The sequence below is a fragment of the Ambystoma mexicanum genome, chromosome 2q (assembly GCF_040938575.1).
Source record: "Ambystoma mexicanum isolate Mex_15411 chromosome 2q, UKY_AmexF1_1, whole genome shotgun sequence".
Taxonomy (NCBI): domain Eukaryota; kingdom Metazoa; phylum Chordata; class Amphibia; order Caudata; family Ambystomatidae; genus Ambystoma; species Ambystoma mexicanum.
Window position 1 is genome coordinate 1,184,377,891 of NC_090924.1, and position 22,135 is coordinate 1,184,400,025.

The 22,135-nt window shown below is 42.7% G+C and overlaps 1 protein-coding gene across 1 annotated transcript in view; it reads left to right on the forward strand.

Annotated features, from left to right (window-relative positions):
* The window catches only part of MALRD1 (MAM and LDL receptor class A domain containing 1), a 3,359,462-nt gene that overhangs the window by 652,784 nt on the left and 2,684,543 nt on the right, over nucleotides 1-22,135 (forward strand). The window contains exons 17-18 of the mRNA XM_069646615.1: nucleotides 2,321-2,473; nucleotides 17,712-17,817. Coding sequence (XP_069502716.1) covers nucleotides 2,321-2,473; nucleotides 17,712-17,817 — 259 coding nt within the window. The remainder of the gene's footprint in view (nucleotides 1-2,320; nucleotides 2,474-17,711; nucleotides 17,818-22,135) is intronic.

Consider the following 22,135-nt stretch of genomic DNA (forward strand, 5'->3'; position numbering starts at 1 on the left):
AAACCTATAGCTCTCTACAAGAGAAGCATTATGGACTGACATGAAAGCTGCAAACTCTTTAATAATGATATTGTGCCACTGTCTAAAAGTGAAAATAAGACAATGATGCAAGGTATCTTATTAAGGAATAAGCCCCTAAACTATGGGGAATTTTCAGTCAGGTAAAGGCCCCTGGCTTTAGTGTGGTCCCTAGTGAGCAATAATTCCCCCAGGCCATGTATTGGGGATGGAGGCACCCTCAGACTTCAAAAAGGTAATAATTCTTTTAAATCCCTCTGTGTGATCGACAGTTTCCCTGGAAATTAAACAACATTTTTTTGTGTGTAACTGTCTGTATGTGCATGCAAGGGTGTGTCTATATGTTTTTTATGTAATGTGTGTGAATGAGTGAGTTTATGGTGAATGGGTGGTTGGGTATGTTTGTCAGTATGGTGAATGAGTGTTCATGTAAATGAGGAAGTGAATGGTGTGTGAATGTGTGTGTGAATGTGTGTGTGCTTGTGTTTAATGCTGTGCAAAGGATTTTATTTTGGGGGTTAGTGTGGTAGGGAGAGGGGATGGTTGGTGCACATATCTGTAGTACCTAAAAACACTTGTACATGTGTGTTATAAAAGACTTATAACATATCATATCCTATCATGTATATTATGTAATGTGTGTGAGTATAGGATGTATAGGTGGCTCAGTGTGCGTGTTTGTTGAGTGAGTGTATGTTGATGGGTGGTTGGGTGTGCATGTATATGAGTGTATGATAAATTGGTGTACATGTAAATGAGTGGGAGAATGGTGTCTGAACGTGTGCATGCTTGTGTATAATGTTGGGCTAAGAAGTAGATTTTTGGGTTTGGGCAAGTGGGATGGCCAGGAGAGTGGACTTGTAGCGGCAAATATATATAATATTATATAATGTGTGTGAAGGAGTGAGTGTATGAGGTATGGTTGGCTGTGTGCACGTGTGTAAGTGTATGGTGAATGGGCACATGTGTAATAATTCTTGTGTTGGCCTGACCTTTAATACCAGTAAAACCTGCAATGCCACCATAAGAAAAGATTGACTTGCTGACTGCACGCGTGCCTGCATCCTCCCCATGTAAGAGCACACATCATTTTGGTCTTACCCCTTATGTGAGGATAAAGGCCAAACCAAAGCAAGAAAATGTCCAATCTGCCTGTCCCATTGTGCCATAAACCTCCACCCCAAACCTTCCTCCAAGTAATAGCATTCATAAAGTTGGCTTTGCCCAAAATACCAATACAATACATAAGAACACGTCCATGCTCCGAAGCCCCTGCCTGGACCCCAGCATTAAATGAACACCAGAGTATGCCCCATTTGGATGGTATACTTTATATTTTAGCCAACTGATTTGCTTCACAGCTCACACTCTCTTGATTGTGCTTTAGTCAGTGTCTCCAGTGTCCACCACTGCTATTGATTTTTGTATGTTACATTTGTTGCCAATATTTGTTCCTTGTTTATTTATATACTAGTGTGAAAGCCCATGTATACGGGCCAAAGTGCGTGAGAAAAGAAATGTTCAGGGACTAACGTACAGAAATGTTCAGGGACTAACGTAGAGCTGGCCTAATATATTTCCTAAGGCAATAGCACCCGGTAGCGGTGACAACAGGCTGAAGAGCACAGTCTACTGCGCATTACTGCATCCGACAAATACATCTGGCCTTTCTTTATATGTTCATTCCATTTGTGTTAACTTTCCTATGACATGTGTTTAAACTGAATTGAATAGAGTATTTATAGCGGAAATGTGTCTAAACATTCAAATTAATTTCCTGCTTCAAACTCTTTTTCACCAAGGTCAAAGAAAGATTAAATCTCCTGTCAAATACCTAATTGTCAATGGACTTTGAAGCGTCTATTTCTCAAAGTACTTTCGAGGATGGTTGCCAAAACCTCAAAAGAAACATTCAAACTCACCAACCACTCTTGCATCTTCAGTTCCTTAATGATGTGTAACATTAGATTGCAGAGACTGAGGGAACCACACAAATCACATTTTGTAGAGAAGATTCAATGACACCTCCACTCTGTGATTACTTTCAAGATACAGCATAACCATGTGTATGAACTGATGATGGTGTTTTTTGCTTCCAAAGATCACTCTTCTTTTTTACTTTTCGAGATTGTAGGTTAACACAAATGTGCTAGCGTTGCTTCTTTAATGGTGTTTGGGTGATTAACTGCAAATGAATGTGATGATCCAAATATACCTTGTTTTCTTTTCACAAGAGCAACTGCTGTTTCTTTGTTTCCAATTATGGTGTTTGATTTTGTGATTTCTTGGAATTTGTCAACAGCTGCTAAATGTGATTTTGAAAGGCACAGCTGTGGATGGTTTGAAAGCTTCATTTCGGATGGTTTTGATTGGATACGAAGTTCTAGTAACACACTTGCTCCTGAATTCCTAAAACAGGCACCACCACGAGATCATACTTACAATGAAACCCGAGGTAAGGCAAAGACGTACTCTAATCGCTTGTAATGTACTTCTGTTAGGTAAGTTGAGTAGACATATATGTGCTGAAACAGCAGCAGCTCTTCTTATAGCTCTTTCTTCCAGGTTATGACACACACCCATACACTCTCACTAATTCACTCACTTTTGGCCACCTCATAAGAGGGTGAATACCATGGCTGTGTTAGGGTGGCGGAAGTGGTTACACAAATCGGGGGGCCTTTTCAAATCTCACTGTACCACTTTGCTGCCAGCAATGTAGTGATTTTTCTTTTAACATTCCAAATTGTAGATTTGTTTGCCCACATCCCTTCTATCGCCAAACCCACCTCAGGCTACATGTATTTTGCATTGCGTTAACTTTGTTAGAATTTATTTCTCTTTGTCTTCCAAGGTTTGCACTCCTAGGACACTGAAGAGTGGAATGGGTTTAATTATTAACTGCCCAATCACCACCCATTTTATAAGTGTAGTGTTGTGATTGGTCCTCTCTAATTCAGAGGTAGAAGTGTACTGAAAAAGTTGTGGAACTTGGACCATGGCAAGGGGTTGCGGCTTAGGTGGGTTGACAACCATGTGAGTGGAATGGGCAAAAGAAGGTGGTGCCCTTGTATTGATTTTCTTTTCTTCCCAGTCGGTCAGCCAGTGGCATTATTTATGTATTGCCTAGACTTGTTGATCATATCTCCACTAGAACGCATACATAACATTTACCTGAACAGATTCTGCTTGAACAGGTGGCTTGGGGCTATAAAGCTTCCGCTGTCATGAACAGAATTTGGCAATTTACTCCAAATCTTGTTTTATCTCCTCTTAAGGGTCGAATAGTCTGTGATCCTCCACAGAACAAAGGTTACATCATGGGATTTTCTGTGTGATGCTATCCTGAAGGTAGGCAGAAGCAGTCCCATGGATGCATTTTTAAACAGAACTTTAGAAATGATATTGACTGAGCAATTTACCTGAGATACGCAACTTAGCAAGTTTTTGAAAAATCAAGGGGAAATGGTGGGTGAGGAAAGATTCCTTCTTAAGAGCTCATTTTGCTCCCAGTTGTAATTTGTCTATGTTTGCACTAAGGTGTAGCCAGGACCCTGCTGCCACATTTTCATAATTTGCACTGCAGGGTCCAAATGTAAAGGGCAAAAGCTGGCATGCAGGGCACATGAAGTAATCACTAAATGGAATGTACACATTCCAGGAAGCATTTACTTTTAATTGTGAGTGCTGCTTGCCATAATAGAAAAGGGACAAACACCTTGACACACTCTACACATCCTTTCTAAAAAAGAAACACTGGCAAACAGATAGGACTATTGATCATGCATTGACCATTCCAGTATAGAACCTGCTATGATATGATAGATTATTTATAACGTGCTTAATACCCAGAGGTTTCTAAAGGCGGACCCGGTGATCAAACCTGTGTTGCTTCATGTTGTCTTGCTTCCAAGGTGAGCATGTTGCCCCTGAGCTATCCTCCCAGGAATACAGATAATGTAAAACTACAGAACACACTTCCCTAGGAGTGGTACTCTATCAAACAGTGTTAGCACAAGTGAGCAGAATTATTAAGTTCCTCCAACCAATATTCTTCGGGGACAAACTGAAAAGACATTTATTTAGTTTTAATGTGATATAGTTTATAAATAAACTCTACACATAAAAAATATAAATTTGTAAACTTAAATACAACTTTACCTAGTAAAACATATCAGATAACAGAGATAAAGATACCACATACTTATCACTTAATTTCTCAATACAGATATAAAAAGAAAGAAAAAAATAATAAGACCTAATAGCTACCATCTATAAATAAAATAACATCACCGAACCTAACAGGATACCTTTGCATCCAACCAATACCAGTATTGCCTAACAAATGTCCATGATTCAGGAGGAATGTATAACAAATTGTATCAATCGTGGAGTCCTTCTACCAATCAATAAAGCAGAGGTTTAAATAAGGAAAAGAAATACATAAGGAAGACAAGGATAATTAACATCTCTATAAGTTACAGCATTGGTTCAGGTGAAAATGCATAGCGACCAAGAGCCTGATATTTGATGTGTTAATGCTACTCGACCAAAAGAGAGATTCTGCTATACTGTCAAATCGGCGGATGTATCTTCCATATTGGGTCTGGTAAATCATGGCTAATTTAGGGCAATTTGTCAGCACATGTTTCCCTATTTCTGCAATTGACTTGTTATTACAAAGTCGGCAGTAACGTTCTGCATCTGGTATCTGATTTATTACTCCTGTGCAAGCCAACACTGGCAAATGGTTCACCCTAAGTAACAAGACAAATCGCCTTACACTTACTGCAGCGCACAGATTGAGTTAAAACTGTGGTTTTTTATAAGTATATAGAGTATATTTAACAAAGTGATAATTCATGAGGCTTTCTAAGTATGCATAATTTATAATCCAGTCCCAAAGTTCTGCGTTTTTAGAAAGAGCGCTACTAGCTCTTTGGGTAAACCCATCAGCTCTAGTGTTCCAGCCAATTTCCATTAGGTATGAATCAACCTTGATTTTTAAGAGGAGATTCCCAGACTGTTTAGCAGATTCAATCCTCAAGGTTTCAACTAAAGAGTTGCCTGAATTACTTAACATCAACAGGTAAAATTCAGCCATTTTCTTGAGTACCAAAGAGTACCAAAGTTTTTAATGAGGTCAATCCTACTTCTAGCCTAATGATGACCATCGGTATGCAGGTTGGGAGGCCAAGAATCTTCCTCCAATATTTACCTTCCACGGTCTGCAACCACTTCAGGTCCATATTTTGAAGGGCTTCAAGACCACAGATCATCATTGGTATTAAAACCTGTTGATATAGCAGGCGTGTATAGCAAAGCGGTACACTAAAGATGTAATTTGGGCAGCCCTAAACTTTCTATTCTGTTTACACTGGAGATAGTTCCCCTTAGTTTCAATATCAATACCCAGATATCTATAATTAGGGGTATATATGATCTCCACATTCAGTACTTTTAAGCTGCTGCGTGCAACCTTTTTGTCAGTAAATAACATCAATTTGGTTTTCTGTAGATTTATTGTCAATCCGTTGCTATCTGCGTACTGCCATACAGCTTCTGCAGATCTCTGCAGGCCACTAAGTGTATGATCTAATATCGCTAAGTCGTCCGCGTGTGCCAGGACAGAACATTGTTTGTCACCGATTTTTGGGGGACAGTTATCTACTTTACCAATAGCCGCAGATAGATCATAAGTGAGCAGATTATAGAGTGTCGGGCCATCATGCAGCCCTGCTTGACTCCTCTGTTTTGTGCAATGTTGGTGGTCATATTGCCTTGGCCGTCCAACTTAAGGGACACTGTGCTGCTCTGATATAGGAGCCTAAGGTACTATAGGAAGCTTTCAAGGCAACCAAGTGTGCTTCTAATTTAGTCCACAGAATCTCTCTATGAACCAAATCGAAGGCCGCTGTAAAGTGTAGGTATAGAGCATACAAAGGCGGGTTCCCCTTTTTCCTAGGGGCTGCACGCAAGGTGTCAAGAATAATCAGCTTATGTACTGTTGAAAGACATTTTCAGTCAACCCTCTTTATCTGCATGTAACCAAACAAAAAATAAATCACAGCCTCTGACCAGAAGCCCAATTTCAATAGATCCAGAACAAATGACATCTGGAACGTAGGCACGCAATAAGAGGAATTGGTAAACCTGCCAACACATCAGCACTGAATCTACTATAACAACTCCATAGCATTGACCAATAACGACTCATCTACAAATTGTTCAATCGTGTGTACAATGTAAGGAATGCCTGCAACGAACGAATGTAAGGTTACACCTGCCATGAACTGCCCAAACGTTTTGCTATGTCTCCTTGTTTTAGTAGGCTGAGGTAGTGGATCCCCATACAGAAATGGCATTGCTCTGTGGAAATGAGCTCCAAAGTAAATTTCCCTTATGGTTGCCTAAAAGAAATACCACCTGAAATGTTCAAATGTGTTTTCAGCATGCAAAGCGAGCACTGCATATCGGGTACCTGGATAATGTGTTATGTATGGGATGCTATTCGCATTTTATGTATTCTGTTGAAGCCATGTCCAGTTAAATAAACCCTATTGGTCACCATGTATTATTTCCCTTATGATTGTATGAAGCCTGGAAGCCCAGATCTTCGGTAGCATTTTATTATGTGTGTTAAATAAGCGGAGAGTCAACAGTTAATGTGCTGGGTTTTTTCTCTGCCTTCCTGTGGACGCAACTTCATTCTTTAAACTTTATACTTACACCATTGTTGCACACGTGGTCTTTGTGGTATTTCTACCAGATTGACATTATTCAATGAGTGCCAGTTGCAGGTGAGTGTTTACATTTTTGGAAGGATAATTGGATTCTGGATGTAAAACAAAATAATTAAGTAGACATGTATGCGTGAATAAATTGCACACGTGTGTGTTTGCATCAGCACACGTGCCAAGTAATCCAATCATGAAGTCAGAGTTCTTGAATGTAATAATAATGTAACTTATATGCAAGTGTATCTGGAATGCCGGAAGCAGCCGCTCGGGTATGGCTCAGTGGTGAGGTTGTACATTCAAAGCTTTATGGTTTGTTCATCAAATCACTGATGGTGGTGGTTTTGGAGGTATGTCTTTGAGCTCTCCCTCAGCAGGAGGAGACCCAGGAAAACGTTAATGAAACTGGAATGATCATACCTGCACTAGGGTGTGTTAGGAAAGATTTTTCTTTACTGCACCATTCCTTACATTTTTTATCCTGACCTGTAATTTGTACAGTGCAGTGAAGCCTTAAGCATCATTACATTGTCTTTTTCTCATCTGTAATGTCCTTCAGGCTGTCAGTGTTGGGAAACATTGTTTCCCTTAGTGCAGTTACTTTGTTACTACGTTTAGTAACTTTTTATCAGGCGTAGTAGTTTGTATCATCATACAATGCATCTTACAATGCAGTGCAATGGGGTACACTTTTGTTTTTGCGCTAGACTAACACTCAAAGTTTACTCTATGTGTGCTAAATGGACACGCTGGTGGCAGCAGTGGCTTTTGACCATTTGATGGTGCTTTTCATTGTAGCCTTACCCTGTTTACTGCGTGTGGCTACTAACTGTGGCTAGTGACCATGCCACAAGGTTGTTGTTTGCTTGTCCTTTGGCCATCTTGTTTTTTAGCCTTATTCCTGTCCGGTGGGACCAGGAAAATACTTATATGGACTTCCAGTTCCCGGGAAAGCAGAGGCTTTTGGCAGACAGCTGAAGGGCTGTGTGTTTGCTGGCAGGATATGGGCTGGACTTTCAGGTCCCAATCCACAAAATGGTTTCAGTATGTCTGAGTGTTATGCTTGAGTGATCCCGCCAGTGGTCCTGAATGGACCACCGCTGGGTTGTGTGTGGGGCTAGATCTGCCAGAACATCCATTCCTGATGTCTGCTCAGTACCCTGCGACGAAGAGCCATTGGAAGTGTCCCGTGCTCGTCTTGTGGCTGACCACCTCCGAGTTTGGGCTATCCTACTGTCAACGTCACAGTTCCATGTTGAGACCAGTAACTTGGGGGGTCTCAGTTTGTCCTATAAGACTTACCTCAGCAAAAGTTCCCGAGATAGGAGGGAAGGTCTGAACACGCCAAGTGAGTCCCTTTGTGTCGCTGCGCTGCAGTGACCACCATCCGAATCAGATTACCTGAGTCAAGTCCAGTCCTGAGAGGGGTCCTGCATTGTGCTTTTCTGCATTCTTCATCCAAGAGTCTTTGCACCAGCTAAAGACACTGACTGGAGATCCGCTCAACACTGCAACCCCTGCAAATCAAGGATTGAGACTGATGGTGGGAAAAGCAAACTCAGAACTTCTTTCGTTGACCTTCCAAGTCCTGTGAAGAATCGGAGCATGGGGAGTGAGTTACAATGGTTCTTACCGGCCCATAAACTCACTTTGAAAGTTTTACTATACTTTGGCTTTGCATGCACGCATGCGCGCACAAGCCTTCCAAATGTTGTGGACTCTTTTGTTAGGATAAACTGTCCTCTAATCGTTGGAACCGTTCACAGGACCCCAGAGACCCTACCTTTTTTTTGTCCTGCATCACAAACTGTATCAGAACTTTTCCTGAACTTTTGGGCATAATGCCCCAGACAACTCAGGGAAGGACTTTTGAAGTTGGGGGATAATTCTCTGTGGACCTGTAGTGCACAAATGAATCTGTCATTTCTTTTGTAAGGGTTTAATTTGTATGATGCTCTACTCTAGTGACTGTATATATATATATATATATGTAATCTATTATTAGTGTTGTGTGATACTGCTACCTGTTAGTAGTCATTTTCCATAGTGATATTTTGCCATAAATAAATAACTGTTTTTTAAACATACTGTCTAAGTGTAATTTGTGATTCCCATTGTGTATACTAATTGTGGATCCTTTACAAGCTCACCACCTCTTCAGACTTAGCCTAGACCTCTCGTCACTGCTACCTTGAACTTGTTTGGCTACAGCTCCCAGAGTTGTCCCTTTCACAATATGTTGGCCTTCTATACATCTGTCCACCAGGCCATAGTATAGAAAATCAGCCCTAGTGGGGTATGTGAGGAATCCGTAATAATTCCTCCCTGAAACCTGGACTGGCAACCTTCTCATGTTGCAGGGACAGGAAGACGCTTCCTGATCTTGACCCTGGGGGTGGTGTTCTGCAAGAGGATCACATGAGGGGGGAGGTGGCAGACCAGGAAGACTGGGAGAACCCTGTGTTTAACTTTCCCCAGAATCCCACATTTGTAATGGCTGTTTGCCAAACAGCAGAAGTTGAAATAACTGACTTTGCTCTTGGGGACTACATATCCCATAATCACATGAGTATTGGGATGAGCAAGACGTTTGGAGAGGCATGGAGTAGTCATAGTCAGGCAATTAAGCCTAACAGCCTACACCTGAAGGGACCTGCGAGGCATAACAGGCCCCCCTCAGGTACAGGCAATAGGAAGGAGTGGACAGAGATGGAATTGTCTCTGGAGTATGTGTTGTATTAGCAGTAGAAGGAGAAGCCAAGCAGAAGTGGGAGAACCAGAGTGACACTGGAATGTGGATGCATCAGATGTCACCTGCTTGTTCTTAAAGGATCCAGTTCCCCAGAATCTGAAGTGCAGAGGCTGTGCAGCGGACTACATGCAGAGAGGCAGTCTTTCCCCATACAAGCCTGATTGATGTGGTTGCTGGAAAGGAAACGTGTCGGAGACCGAGGCGATGAGCTGTGGGAGAGTCGCAGGTCTCAGGAATGAGAGGAGCTCATTATTTGAGTGGCAGGGCCAGAGACACCTCAGAAGAGGAAAAGTGTGGATCCCTTTGAAGTCAGAAGCCATAGAAGTTGCGCCCGAAGTCGTGGAACTCAAACAACCTGCAGAACAAGGATACCAGAAGCCAGTGAGTCAAATCTGGCGTTCTGTTTCCTTGTATGAGCACAGCCATGAACAGTATCCAGTCTTTCTTTCCCTCGGGTAAGAGGTAGAAGCAAGATGAAATTTACAATCCCTCTACTAACAAGGAAACAATGGAAATGACACTTAAAATTGACACGTGTGAATGGAAACCTTTCCTTTACGTGCGTAGAAGTTAAATGTTACCGAACACCATTGTTAAACCCTTAAAGTACTAAATGAAAGGGTAGATGCGTGTTCCTAATTTTGTTTCCTAAATGAAGAGTGAACATTGCTGGCCGCGTGTCTATCTTTAAGAAGAACAAACATTGTTAAACACCATTGTTAATCATTTAAAGCCCTTAAACTCACGAGGAAGTGGTTGCGCGTGACTAATTTCGTTTTCAAAGGGAAGAGTGGAATTGACCTCTTTGTTGAAACAAACAATCATTTTTCCTAAAAGAAGGCACGTGTTTAAATTCTATTTCTCCCGTTAGAGAACGCACAAGCATTGCCCAAGCCAAGAGTATTCCGCTATTGACACTGAAACAGCCTTTCTCAAAGCCGGAAACTGTTTTAATAATTGTTTTGAGCCCAATAGAAGATCAAACTTGCCTAAAATACAAGTTACCAAAAGCGAAGAGTGTGGCACAAATGCTTTCGGGTAATTGTGTGACTGACATTGGCAAAGAGGTTAGGGCAAATTTGGGGAAGGGAAATCTTGCTGCTAATATACTCTGATGCAATTTTGAAGATGTTGAAGTTTTCTATTCCATCAGAGGAAGACATTTTGTTGTTGAGACTGTGGTTAACAAATCTCTACCTTGATACTGACTTTTCAAGAACTCATTTGAGATTTTACTCCATATCTGGATTTTCCTTATTATTCTTTACTTGTTGAACATTAAAGATGAATACACTTTGAGTCCTGGGAAAGGATGTTCACCGAGGTTGCTTAAACGTTAACAACACATTATGAAAGTCATTGTTGTTGTTAACTGAATTGCCATATATTTTCTTTTGTACTTGATGTTTAATGTGAGGGCCAGCAATCCTTTGTTAGAATGTTTCCCTTTTTGTTAAGTAGGGGAACCCACAGTCGAGTAGGGTAAGTGGGGTATTTTGATATTATTTGTTTCTAATCAAATGACATATTTTGAACAAAAATCAAACAGTTGTCCACCTCACATTGCTGACCCCTCACAGGTGAGGGGATAAAATCTGCAGAGCTAAGCATGCAGCTAGTTACTGAGAGCTTGCGTGAAACGGTATGTGAAAAATGTGCTTGGTTATTCTTAGCCTACAGACCCCAGAAGTGTCTGTCTTGATTTAACATAGCCTGCCTTTTTGGCCCCCAAATTGCATTGTATTGCTATGGCTGAGTGAGAATGAGCCCCTTGATAGTCCCATACATGCTCTACCCTCTCCATCCTGTGGGTAAATATAGTGAGCAGTGACCTGCAGCAAAGAGGGCTAATTAGGTATGCCCCTCTTACCAGGGTCTTTGAGAGACCTTGGGTCCTAACACTTTTTCAACGCTGCAGACCAGGGAGGATAAAGACTCTAGGAAGTCTGCTCTAGTTCACAATGTTTTGGCTGACGAGGAGGCCAGTTGTCCTGTGAGGCTTGTTCTGTCATGCCCCCTTTCATCCCTCCAGATCAGGGAGAACAAACACAATGCTGAAGGTGCGCCAGAACCTGTGATTAGAAACAAGGGTTCCCCTGGTTGTTGCGCATGCAAAGAACAAAACGATTCAGTTTAATGCTAAATGCTCCTATGAAATCGTTACGATTCGTTATGTTCGTGTAATGCCAATGTTTTTTTATATTTCTGGCACATGATAGAAGGTGGTTCTAATTACAATTCTATAGAGGAGGCACTCGGGGCAAATATTCTGCCGAATAATGGTTTTCACACTTTTGCATGTAAAGTCGATTCCAAGGAAGCAGGGACTAGCCCACTAGTGTTTGGTTTGGGGAAACTAGTGGAGGTCTTTTGGTTGCATTGGTAACTGATATGATCAATCATCTAGTCTCATCTAAAACGACAGGGCCGGATGGTGTGCCAGGGGTGCTTTATACATCCAATGTGGCTGTCTGGGTCCCTTCAACATGGGTTGTGAGAAGCGCTATTTTGGTGACACAAGACTGTCCAGATATATGGCACCTTATCTCTACCATTCCACTATTTAAGAAATAAGCCAGGTTTGTGCGTAGTTGCTATTGACCAATTTCTCTAAGCGACAAGATCATGGGGAAGTTCTTTTATGGTAAATCATAAGATTGGATGATTGAAGCCCATATTCTCCCCGATTCTCAACTAGGTTTCCATCCTGGTTTAGGGAGTAAACAAGGGAAATCGCTTTTTGACATTTATGGACCTTTCCATGGCCTTCAATAAAGTGGATAGAGTAATGTTGTGGAGCCATTTATCACACTTTGGTAGTGATACTTAGCTATTAAGTGTTTAAATTGAATTATATTCACATTCAGAGGCATTTTTAGTTAAGGGCTTCAGATGAATGTAATCCAAATGTTGTGATTAATCAGGGAGTGCAACCGGGTTTTTTACCCTCTTTTATTTATTTGATATTTAAATTAGTTGAATGCTGCCTTACATGGTACAAAGCTAGATGTACCAAACATCAACGTATGGCAAGTTTAGCTTATGCCGATGATGTGGTGCTTTTGTGGGAAATAGCAAAATGTTTTACTAAATTATTGAAATCATGTGTGGAATTCATGTTGTCTAAATGTATGTTGTTCTGCATTTGTTGCTCTTGTGCGACTACATCAATCTGATTATTTAGGAGTTCGATTTTCAGATAGTAAGTCTTGGCACTCCCCAAATTGACCATGTGGACAGAAGAATGAAACAAGTAACTTGGGTATTTTACACGTTTTTACATCACATGGAAGACAGCCGGTCATTCCAGCAATTAAAGTACACGAATGCTCCAGGGGTTTGAGCATTAATAATCTGCTTTTTCATCAATGCAGCTCCTACATTTGAAAACTAATGTGACTCTGATTAGTTCAAAACGTCCGTGCGCCCCTGCTCATCTTGTTCAGGGACATGGGTTCATGGTAAACACCATTCTGAATAAGTTGACTGTAAGTGATGTTTTGGATATGATAGAGTGCATTGCATTCAACGGATTCGTTTCCATAAACAAATCTTTGCCTGAATTAGGTTTTGGTCATCTTTATTCTCAACCAATGTCAATTCGTAAATTAATGTTGTAGTTCAAGCAAGCTGTGAAATCTAAGCAGAGTAAGGTTTTCTTATTTTCTGAAGACCGGAAATTGACTATTAAAGCTTATGTACCCCATCGGTTTCTTCGAACTATACTCTCAGACTGTGGGTGGGTTTGTGGGGACACAGGGAAGGCCAAAGTCCATGCACTGTGCTGGGTGACAAATGGCCAATGCAGCAGGCAATGAGTGGCCGGGGGTTTCCCAAGCATTATGCCATTTGAGCATGGCCACGGGACATGGGAATGCTGGCATAATAGTGCATATCATTAAAAATGTCACATTCAGTTAATAAAAAATGGTTAAAGGTACAATATGTTCAGGTTACCTTTAAAAAATCATTTAAATTCAGGGGAAAGCGTTGTCAAAGGGGGACACAACGGTCCAAACACAAAACAAGCAAACTAAAGCATTTGCCAATTATGCTTCCTAAAGCAAACATAACAACTCTACGACCAACATAATACAACAACTCCTGGGTCTAATAACAATTTACCACACAGGGGTAATTTTCAACTGTCCAGTGCACGCACACAGTACATATAAAACTATGTATTGTTTGTGTACAGTGTAATATTAATTGATTTGTAAGAAAGAGGGGTGCAGGAGTTGTAATTAGTGATTCCTTCACCGAGCCTCTCAAATCTACAAGCCTTTCCCCCACTCCTGATATTGATGAGAGGGATGATGCTTTGGATTGCTATGTAATTGGCATGTTTTTTGCTCCTGCAAATAGCAGCTGGATTCCACGTAAATCCATGTAAATGACAGCTACCAGGCAGGGACGTGGCTGCATTTACAAATCGTTATCTTAACACACGTAAAGGCAGAACTAATCAATATCCCCATGCTATTTACACTGAGCTCCAAAATGACATGCATATTGTTCTGACATATGGTACATTTATGATACAGGTACAGAAATACATGAGCAGACATGATTTGCACCAAGCGTTCTCACAGACTTGCCTGTAAAATAGAACCCCATCAAAGTTTGTATTGATACATGCAGTTTTCTTTTCTTTTCTTTTATTTCTTTATTTATATTGCACGCAGAACATGCAGGCATCTGGGTGCAAGTACACACAAATGGGCAGAGAATGCAAATGCAATGAAAATGAATATGAGACTAAACCAAAGACACAGGCACATTCTGAAAGAGGCGCATTTAAATAGTTCACATTAATAAAGCACTTTTATGAATTATTAAATGCACCAACTATACCTATGTCCTCATTACCACCATACAGTGAAACACTGCGTTTCCCAAATGATAGCTACATAACAGAGTGCATACTCTCTGAAGCAAAAGAAAGCACGTGATTTGTGTCCTAGAATTCTTTCCAAAGTAGTTTAATGTATATGTACAACAGTAATTCAAATGGATCATTGATGCAGTGTGTCATTATGATGAGCCTGCAATGGCCTCTGAAAAGATAGCTGATACCTCATTTGATTGGCTGGGTCTTTCCCTTGCCATTCCAGATCCTCGCCACATTTGGAATTCACTTCATGCATATACAAAATCCCTTTTACCAGCACTGATACCACACTCATTCATCTGAACCATGTCACACGCTCAGAACATGTGCACACCAGACCTGAGCAATAGCAGCTTCTTTTAAAACATCTCCCATTCCCTATTGTGATTGTTCTGGTCTAGGCTATGTACATTAGGAATTGCCACAATATGGTGGGCATCAGAATAGGCATACAATGCTGTACTGTGTAGTGTGCCCAGAGTAATGCAATAGCATTGCATATCACTATGTTCAGATTCCACAGATGGAGCATTGCCGGACAAAGATATATATTTCCCCCTGCGGTCAGGCTCAGAATGGGCTTGTAATTGGCCCTAGGTGTGACAAAATGACTTCTGCTAAACTGCCTACTCAGCCCTCACTCTTTCACAAAACAAATGTGATACCAATCATAAAGATACAGGTAAGAGATCTACTTCCTTAACCTTTTTTGGTAACGTGGGCTGAAGGAAGGTTATAGTCTTATCTTAAGAGGTGAGGTTTGTGGAAGTGAATCAGTAGCAACCCAAACAGCAAAGTACAACATTCCAAAATAAAGTAATGTGCAATCAAGGTTCTATAACAACATATATAATTCAATTATACACACTATATTCAAATATAGCCAAATAGGACAATACTACAAAAACCCAACCCTGAGGAAAGAACACATATGATGCAAGAGATAGGATGCAGCACTCTAGGTGCACGCTGGGTAATGAAACCGGACTGAAAGGCAATCACAGACCACACTGTCTGTAAAAGGACATGTCTTCTGTGAGAAAAAGCATCAAAGTGACCTAACAAGACTCTCAGGCCCAAATACGGACCAGGCGGGGTGGGGGCAGGTGCAATTATGAGTCAATACCATCTTGCTGTTCATGTTTGGTTGGACAGTCTCAAACCATACTTCTGCGTGCCATGGAAGTAGTTTGAACAAGGTTCAAATGCAGTGGTCACAGTGTTATAAACCGGGTCAGGTGTTGAGCCGCATCAAGCTGATGGGCATGGCTCACAAGAAATGTGGCTTGTGAGGACCAAAAGTGTTGGTTCAACAATGGACCTATGTTTCGACGGCAAATATGCTGTTGACTGGAAGTGCAGTTGGAGATGGGTTGGTTCAATGCAGTGTTAGAAGAATGTGGAACATGAGTGCCAAAATGGTTGGTTCAGCAGTATATAGTTGATTTAATGACAAAGATGCTGGTGACTGGATGTGCAGTTCGAGAAGGAGGGGTTTGGTGTAACTTTCAAACGTTTGCAGATTAATGACCGTCTATTTGGTTTGTGGACGAAGATAACAGCGGTTACAAAATAGGTTTGAATATGGTGGTTGCAGCAATGAACGTCTTTGCTTGAGCCAGAACGGGTGACTGGCTTTGGTGGTGCAATGCAGCTGCAAGCTGATTCAATAGGCAGCACAGCAGTTCGTCAGTCAATAGTGTGAAAAAATCAGCACTGAAAATTTCAGTTGGTTTTTTGAATCGGGTAAAAATGTGCATGAACAAGGCTTAAAACATGTCAGAGGGAAAAAATAGGAATCCTAGCTGTTCTAGCCCTCATGTTGCTTTGAGTCTCAATACAGGGGCGTGCGTACAGGATAAGCCATTGTTCTTGATCCCCCAAAAATGGGGGAGCCTGGCAAACACATGCAGGGGTCCATCAATTCCAGTGTGGTCTTAGGTACCAGTGTAGCTGGCAGAGCGGCAGGTCTTGCTCCAGCATGAAGTCACCCCAAATGCGCCCAGGAAGTGGTTAGCGAGCAGAGCTTACCTGTATTTGGATCACCTGCCTTCACCTTACAACTAGAGTACTCTGATCCAACTGAATTCTTCTAAAGTCTTGAAGTCCAAAGACGAAAGCAAATCAGAAGTCAGGAAACCACTCTTTTATAAGCAAAAGACCACAGGTTATTGGAAAAATGCAAGCCTACTTTAAAGAAGTCCAATCCATATTCTCGTGATCTTTTCTTCCTGCATCATAAACATAGTGATTTGTGCTAAAGTAAGTGGGGAGGCAGGAATGAAGGAGAGGCACAGAGAGAAACAGGATGGTGGAACCTTTCCCCAACTGTGCTGAACTCCCTATGGCTACATAAACTCCTTCTCTTCTCAGACCAACAAGATCAACAGCCCTTTCGTTTACATCTCCCTTGTGTGAGACTAGTCTTTGTGTAGGATATGCTCTTTGATTCTTGTTTCCAAGGACAGCTACTGCTAAGGGATTCCTGGTCTTGGGAGAAAAGCTACCCAACCTCACAAGGAAACAAAGTAGAACCACAGTCTTTCTGTCTCTTGTCCTGCTTGCTGGCAGGCACAGGCTGTCTGACTAGAATACACACAACCCTTCCACAGATGGTCTGGGCTTACAGTGCTGACATGTGTATGAATAAAACATATATAGCATAACATCTTTTTGTAAAGCTTCTGCCACCATACCCATGGGTTATAGCTTATATTTTCATATTACCCTGACACCATATGGGGGAATTTTATCATAATCATATGGAATTTGTAACAGGAGTAAACTGAAATGCAGTCTCTGCACTGCAATGACTTGGCTGTCACAGCAGCTGTTAAACAGGGCACCTGTGATCTCTAAACCTGCTGTATGCCACTGGAAAGCACGTGCTGGAGATCCGGAAAGTGATTTAGTAGTGCACAGGTTTATGTTACTCAAGTGACATGGAGCTTACTGAAAGAGGGTCTGATTAGCAGGCCAGACTTTGAGAAATGGAATTAACCACACAATTGTATTAATTAATAAAACATCAAAGAAGGCAGGGCTTCTACACCCTTGATAGATGGCAATTCCTCACACTGGGCTGTTGCATTTCAGTGTAAGTGCATGGATATCTCTTTGCTACTCCATGTGTCACCAGGCTATTTTCTCATGTACATTTTACTATCATCTGCTTTGTCTAATCTAGAAACACATGCCATGTCGAAGATATTTAGAGGTCTGAAAAACGAGCAGGATTAAATTAATTATTGAGATCAATTAAATATGCATGTATCCTCCAGCGTTTTCATATTATGATAACTTATTTTCACAGGTCATTTCATGTTCATCCTGAAAAATAGTACCATGATCAGACAGATTGCAGAATTACGAAGCCGGAAGATGAATCAGACAGGGCCATCGTGCATTGTTTATTTCTGGTAAGTTGGTAGGTCAGAGATATACTTTCAGATAAGTCATGAATTATATTCAACTGTTCATTCATAAAATAAAACTAAATACTGTGCTAGGTTATGTGTTTGCTTGAATATATTTTGACAATTATGCATTTTAAAAAAATCATAAATATGAATCTACTCATTAATAAAAATGGAACAGAATTGGAGGGGGATATGTGTTTGCTTATGCATGTTTTTCAGTTAAAAATACATATGCATTATATTTTAAATTCATGTATAAAATTACTCTGAGAGAGAAGAGATTTAGGGGCCAATTCATGGAACAAACGTGCGCCGAAAATCTTGTGTGATTCATGGAAGTGACGCCAAACCCGTGCGTGGCGTACACGGGCGCACTTGTCATTGCAACAGCTCGAATGCCATGTGCGACGCGCACAGGGAAAGTACACAACGTCCGCGCACACACCAAAAATGGGGTGGGACACGGGGCGAAACACGCGGAATGGGGAACAACACGTGAAAAAGAAGGCGTAACAGGGGAAGTACTGCATGGAAATACACGGAACGCCCACACGCACGTGAACAACCCGTATTCATGGATTCGAATACGGGAAACCGGCACACAGCAAACGACGCGCACAGGCATCAACACGTCCACCACACGAAGGCAGGCGGAAGCGTCCCCGCGCACAGCATAAAAGTGTGTGCCTGTTCACATGCACATTGGGCAAGCCAAAATCCCTACTCCTGAACCCGTGTGCTGTGTGTGTCACCTGCAACACACTGCTCAGCACACAGCACTTTGAGCAGCCATTGTGTTGCAGATACACCTTGAGCATCACATGAAAAAGACTAATCACATCCACAACCAAATGACACATGTACAGGATACACGAATGGTAATAGATCATGTGCTGCATGGACACAGCGGGCCTGAGAATGCAATCTGTGTGCATCTGTGGCCATGGAAGGGTGGTTGTACGTGTGGTGGATCATTGAGCAACTGTGTGTGTCATTAGGGACATGCACTCCATATATGCATGTGAAATCAAGTGACCCTCAGTGTCCTGTACACATCACATGTGAACATTGGCCATGTGAACCCTCCAGCATGTCAAACCGCACCAATCCCCTGACACCTGAAAAGGAAACACAACACAGGGACAGGCATTGACCAGCACAACACATCATGTACATAGTACCCCACAATTACAATGTCAGAGTGCCCAAAACACTGTAACCTAAGCCAACTTTCCAACAACCAAAGGTCCTCCCTTTACACATCGTCTTGACCTTCAGAACATCTGTCTCTGGGGAATGTAGCCTTCTTCCCTCAAGTCTACCTGGCTACAGGATCACCCTGCCCCTTGCTCTCCATGTTCCAGCTTGCATGTAAATAGGGTCCAGCCCCCTCAGAGGCCACCTTGACTGGTAAAAAAAACAAATCACAGAGAACTCCAAGGAGCTAAACCCCCAAACCAGGGGAAAAGCCTGTAGGCACCAAAAAACCCAGGAAGAGTTTCCAGTAGATGACTAGAAGTAGCAGGAAATGTCAAAGCACATGTACAAGCACAATGATAGAACAACCAAGGTAGCACAGTTGAACAATGTTCCAACAGGATGGGTACCATTTACCGTACATAACATACAATGATGATGCAACAACTGATGGGTAGTGTCACAGCTCTGGTGTCCAGGCGCTGGAGTTGCACAAACCAAACACCCCCTCCGTGGTCTGTGCACCTGCAAGGTCAAACTTACACAGGCCTCTGAGACCCTGGCGGGGAAGGAGGCTCAGGGATATGTAGCATGGACAGGCATTGGTAATCAGGAGAACCGGAAAGAGGGTCAGGAGAGTGGATGTGGATTTGCAAGGGAAAGTAGGCAAAATACAACTATTCACAAAAACACATACTCAATTAGAGAAAATATGTTCATCATGCACATTGCACCAAAACAGTCAAATGCTAGCCAAAGAGAGACTCATCTCTGGGGTGAGTGCTGGCCTCCTGCCTGCGCACTCTCAGGTCCGGAAACAGGAGCACTTCAATGCTGCAAAGAGAGCATGAGTTACTAATCTGAATGTGTGATTACAACACACACACACAACCCCATCCATGCCCCAAAGTGAGTGACTTCTCCACAAACAAACACCACTGTCTGCTGCTTTGTACCCATACATTCGCTTGGCCCACCGATGGTTCATACACTGTCAATGCAGTAAGGCAGGCACATGTAGCTGTGTGGGAAATGGAACGCCAATGGGTCAAGAATCACACATTATACAATGGTCCCTGGGTGAGCTACTAGACGCGTATAGCAAGGTGCAACTTCAGTACAAGTTGTGTTCTGTCAGCCGCATATTTCAATAGGTAGTACACCTGGCAATTAGCACACACAAATGACATGCACTGGCCACGAGTCTGTTTGATGGCCCCTGCGTGTGCCCCTGACAACTTGTAAAGCCACTTGGAATTTGTCCCTCAACACATGCCACCTGTACTGTGTGCTTCTCCAACAATGCCTGGCAAAGCTCCCCAGCACTGGTGCCACTTAGCATGCATGTGCAAGTGGCCTGGTGGAAGGTTGGCTGCGTTGTCGTCGGCCCTTCTGCTGCTCACCTTGGCTGGAGATCCTGGTAACACGTCTGCTTCTGTTAGATGTCTTCGCACAAGCCCTGTGCCTGTGCTTGTGCACACATCCACATGTCTGCACCACCGAATGTGCCCAGTTCTCTGGATTCGTTGTCCCTGTGTCTGCTGGCAAAGGTAGTCTGGAGGCTCATCTTCCTGCAGAAAGGGCAGACAAAGACATGAATGTTCCCTGTGTGTGTGTCTTCATGCTGGTTGTCACTGGTCCAGGTCACAGAGGTACATCCAAACTCCTCCCACCATCATTGACAGGCCAAGGGTGCAGGCTACTGTTTACAGCATGAAGTGCATCAAGCACATATACAGGCAAAAAAATGACATACATCACAATCCACATCAATTAATGCATAAATCAATCACATACTCACCAAAATTCATTGCAGACATCGGGTGGATTAAATGCAACTAATCCCCACTAGGGGTGTTAACACATGTACAACAGCAGCAGACAGACAGGCCACAGTCGTGAGGCAAGTCCAAAGCCCTTGTGTAATATTTTGTAACACCGAACCATCCTAGCGAGCCCATGGATAAGGGAAGCAGGAGTGGCATATGTGAGTCAGGACCCCAAGCTGCAAACAAATACACAAGACATGCTTGAAGGGCCCAGCTGGAACAGACAGTGGGTGCTTTTAAAAGCCACAAAGCACCACACCATCACATGAATGCGCAATGGACAAACAATAGTAAACTATATTAACTAATTAAACTAACTATGAACAACCTACATAACCTAATTAAAATAGTCAATCTCAACTAAATAACCTAAAAGGAAAAATCAAAAATGGCCACATACGACCCGGGGGGTGGGCACCCAGGAACATGAGGGACAGGGTGCACCTCAACACCCACATGCGATGATGTTGAGACAAAAAAAAATCTTCCATGGGCTCAACGCCTGCACACCACGACCTGTGTGTAAGTCTGCCGGATGGATGAGCTTGGTTCTGTGCAGCAATGACATGCAGGTCTGCATGCAGAACCTCCCGTGATACACGTGCTTCTTCTTGTGAGGTAACACGTGTAGCACGGAGTTCTTCCTGCATGGTCTGGCTGGACAACCGATGCACCTCCCGGCAAGCATGTAGCTCAGCCGACATGGTATGCTCAAGCTGCTCAAACCTCTCCTCTGACCGCACCCTCTGGGATGTCATGAGGGCATCCATGAGGGCATCCAGAGTGGATCTGTGCCCTGTCAGAGGCCGCCATGCCCAGCCTGAGCGAGCGGGCCGTGGACTGCGCCGCCTGCCACTGGAGAAGCACCTGCCTAGCAGGGGGGAGCATGGATTGGAGCATGTTTTGGGCCACATGTTCCATGCTCGCAGCATTGTTATCAAGTGCTGCCCCCGGACGTTCTGAATTGACAGTCATGTCTTGCTCCCACTCAGTATACCTCAGTGACGCGCGGCCACCGTGTTGCTGGGCTTGACACCTGCGGGACCGAAGAACCGGCCGTCCTTGGTGGCTTGGCACCGCCCACAGCTGCACGACTACATGCCCCATCTACATGTTGCCCCAGGCACATCAGCAACTGGTGTGGAGGGTGACCCTGCATCCCGATCCACCACAGGTGGTGGTCCCACCACTGTCTGGCCCCTCAGTGCAGGTGTCGCAGACAGAGTAGTGTCCACATCAGAATCACTCACCCCTGATGTCTGGACTTGATGCTCATCCAACTAGACATGGCT